Source organism: Aureococcus anophagefferens (assembly GCF_000186865.1).
Source record: "Aureococcus anophagefferens unplaced genomic scaffold AURANscaffold_66, whole genome shotgun sequence".
NCBI lineage: Eukaryota > Pelagophyceae > Pelagomonadales > Pelagomonadaceae > Aureococcus > Aureococcus anophagefferens.
Window position 1 is genome coordinate 30,350 of NW_008705618.1, and position 1,865 is coordinate 32,214.

Below are 1,865 nucleotides of genomic sequence, written 5' to 3' on the forward strand. Positions count from 1 at the left end.
CGCCCGCCCACGCTGCGGCTAGAGCGCCCCCCCCCAAGGGGGGGGGCTTCCTTTGATCCGTTCAGTGCTTTGGGCAGTCTTCTTAATTACTTCGCCAAATTTGTCTGGAGGTGGTGACGGTGCGAATATGCACCAGGCAATGCGCAACTGAACAAGAAATAGCAATCGGAGGTAACCTTGCATTCGTCCTTGCCGGACACCTCAATAACTCTTAGAGGTATGAGAGGAGACTATGTCTGAACTGAGGGAGAATGAGAGAAAATACAGAGATCTGGCTGGGCAGACCATTGGCCAAGAGTCATGTTTTGCGAAATACCCTTTTTTCACGCATTGAAGTCACGCGCCAAGAACATCATAGGCAAGGTCATCATCATCATCTGATTCAAAGCCAGGTCCGAGGCCTGAGCCTCCGAAGGCGACAGACTCGAGTGTGCGTTCGTCTGAATTCAGTGTTATCTCAGGGGGCGGGGATAGCGGCTGTTGGCCTTTTTTCTTAGGCACGGCGCGCTTCTTTCCTAGAGAAGCTTTTACGTACTTTTGAAGATGGCGAAGCGTATCGTTGTCAAGGGTTTCGATATCGACTTCAATCTCATCATCATCATGACGGCCAGTTAGAGGCATCGATTCCTGCACAATCTTGACAACATGTGCCAGCTTTTCCGGGGGGAGGTCATTGATATCATTGGAGAGAGCTTCCTTTTCGTCAAAAGTGAGCAGTTTAGAGACCCGGGGGGGTTTTGATACGGCGTGACCGGGCACAGTCGGTTTTAATCCAAGCTCCATATTCATTTGGACCTGAACCTCGGTCTGTGAGGCCTGCTTCTGTAGTGCAGCGATAGTCGCTTGCATGGATTCCATTTGGCGCTGCATGTTGACTAAATCAGCCACAGGAACCATGCCGGTCCCTGTAGATAGAGCACCATAGTCATCGTCGCGTGGGCCCTTTTTACCTTTCCCACTCTTCTTTCCCCCACTTTTCCCATTGGGGATTTTGGCACGCTTGTTAATTTGACCCTCCAAATCTCCGTCTGCATCACGCTTTGGACCTCCAGACTTGAACTTCGCGCTACCCAAAGCACCTCCAGCAATGTGCTTCCAGATGTTCTGAAGTTGGTCTTCGAATTTAGCATGAAGATTTCGTGCAGCTTCGTGCACAGGTGCCTCGGGGAGAACATTAAAAGTCATTGCGTTGCGAAAAACCAGGCGCATGTCCGCCGCAAAAGCATGAGGGTCAGGATAAAGACCACAATCAAGACCGCGTTTGACAGTACTCAAGTCCATAGGCGCATCAATAATTGCACCATAGTGCGGGACACCAAGTGCAACAGCATCCACAGGTGCTGAAAACCAGTCCGCACCTGCAAAACGTTCAAGGGAGATCACAATTGCATGACAACGCCGAAGAGCCTCGGTCGTTTGAAGACCTAGCAGTTCGACATTACTTGGATCGGGACCATTAGGTGAGCCATCACGGAGATGCGATGGTGCCTTGCGTGCGCGTCCAGAACGCTTGCCCTCGCCATCACCGTTAGACGTGTATTCTGCAGAATTTACCTGGATGGCACTACTCAAAGCTGTCGAGGTCAATGCCGGAATAGTGTCTTGCTTGTGCGATCGAACAGTCACAGGTGCTACATTGATTCCAGTGTGGTGATGTTGTGGCTTGTTCAGGGCAGCCTGAACACGACTTAGGTCTTTGCCGCCTAGTTTTTGCGTTGTAAATGATGTTTTTAGCTTCGGTACAGGCGGTGGTTTTGGCTCATATATCCTTGCAAGCTCCAGAGCACTTCCATCGGTATGACATGTCCCAGATATTGTGAATGGACCGTAGCGGTTTTGGCCCCGACCTCGGATGTTCAGCTTCC

The 1,865-nt window shown here is 50.8% G+C and overlaps 1 protein-coding gene across 1 annotated transcript; it reads right to left on the reverse strand.

Moving 5' to 3' along the window:
* Positions 1–336: 336 nt before the first annotated feature.
* Positions 337–1,694, reverse strand: AURANDRAFT_72760 (hypothetical protein; the record flags this gene model as incomplete). Its single annotated transcript, XM_009043749.1, has 1 exon — positions 337–1,694. One exon carries the CDS (start codon positions 1,279–1,281, stop codon positions 337–339), a length of 945 nt encoding a protein of 314 aa, XP_009041997.1.
* Between the last annotated feature and the right edge of the window lie 171 nt (positions 1,695–1,865).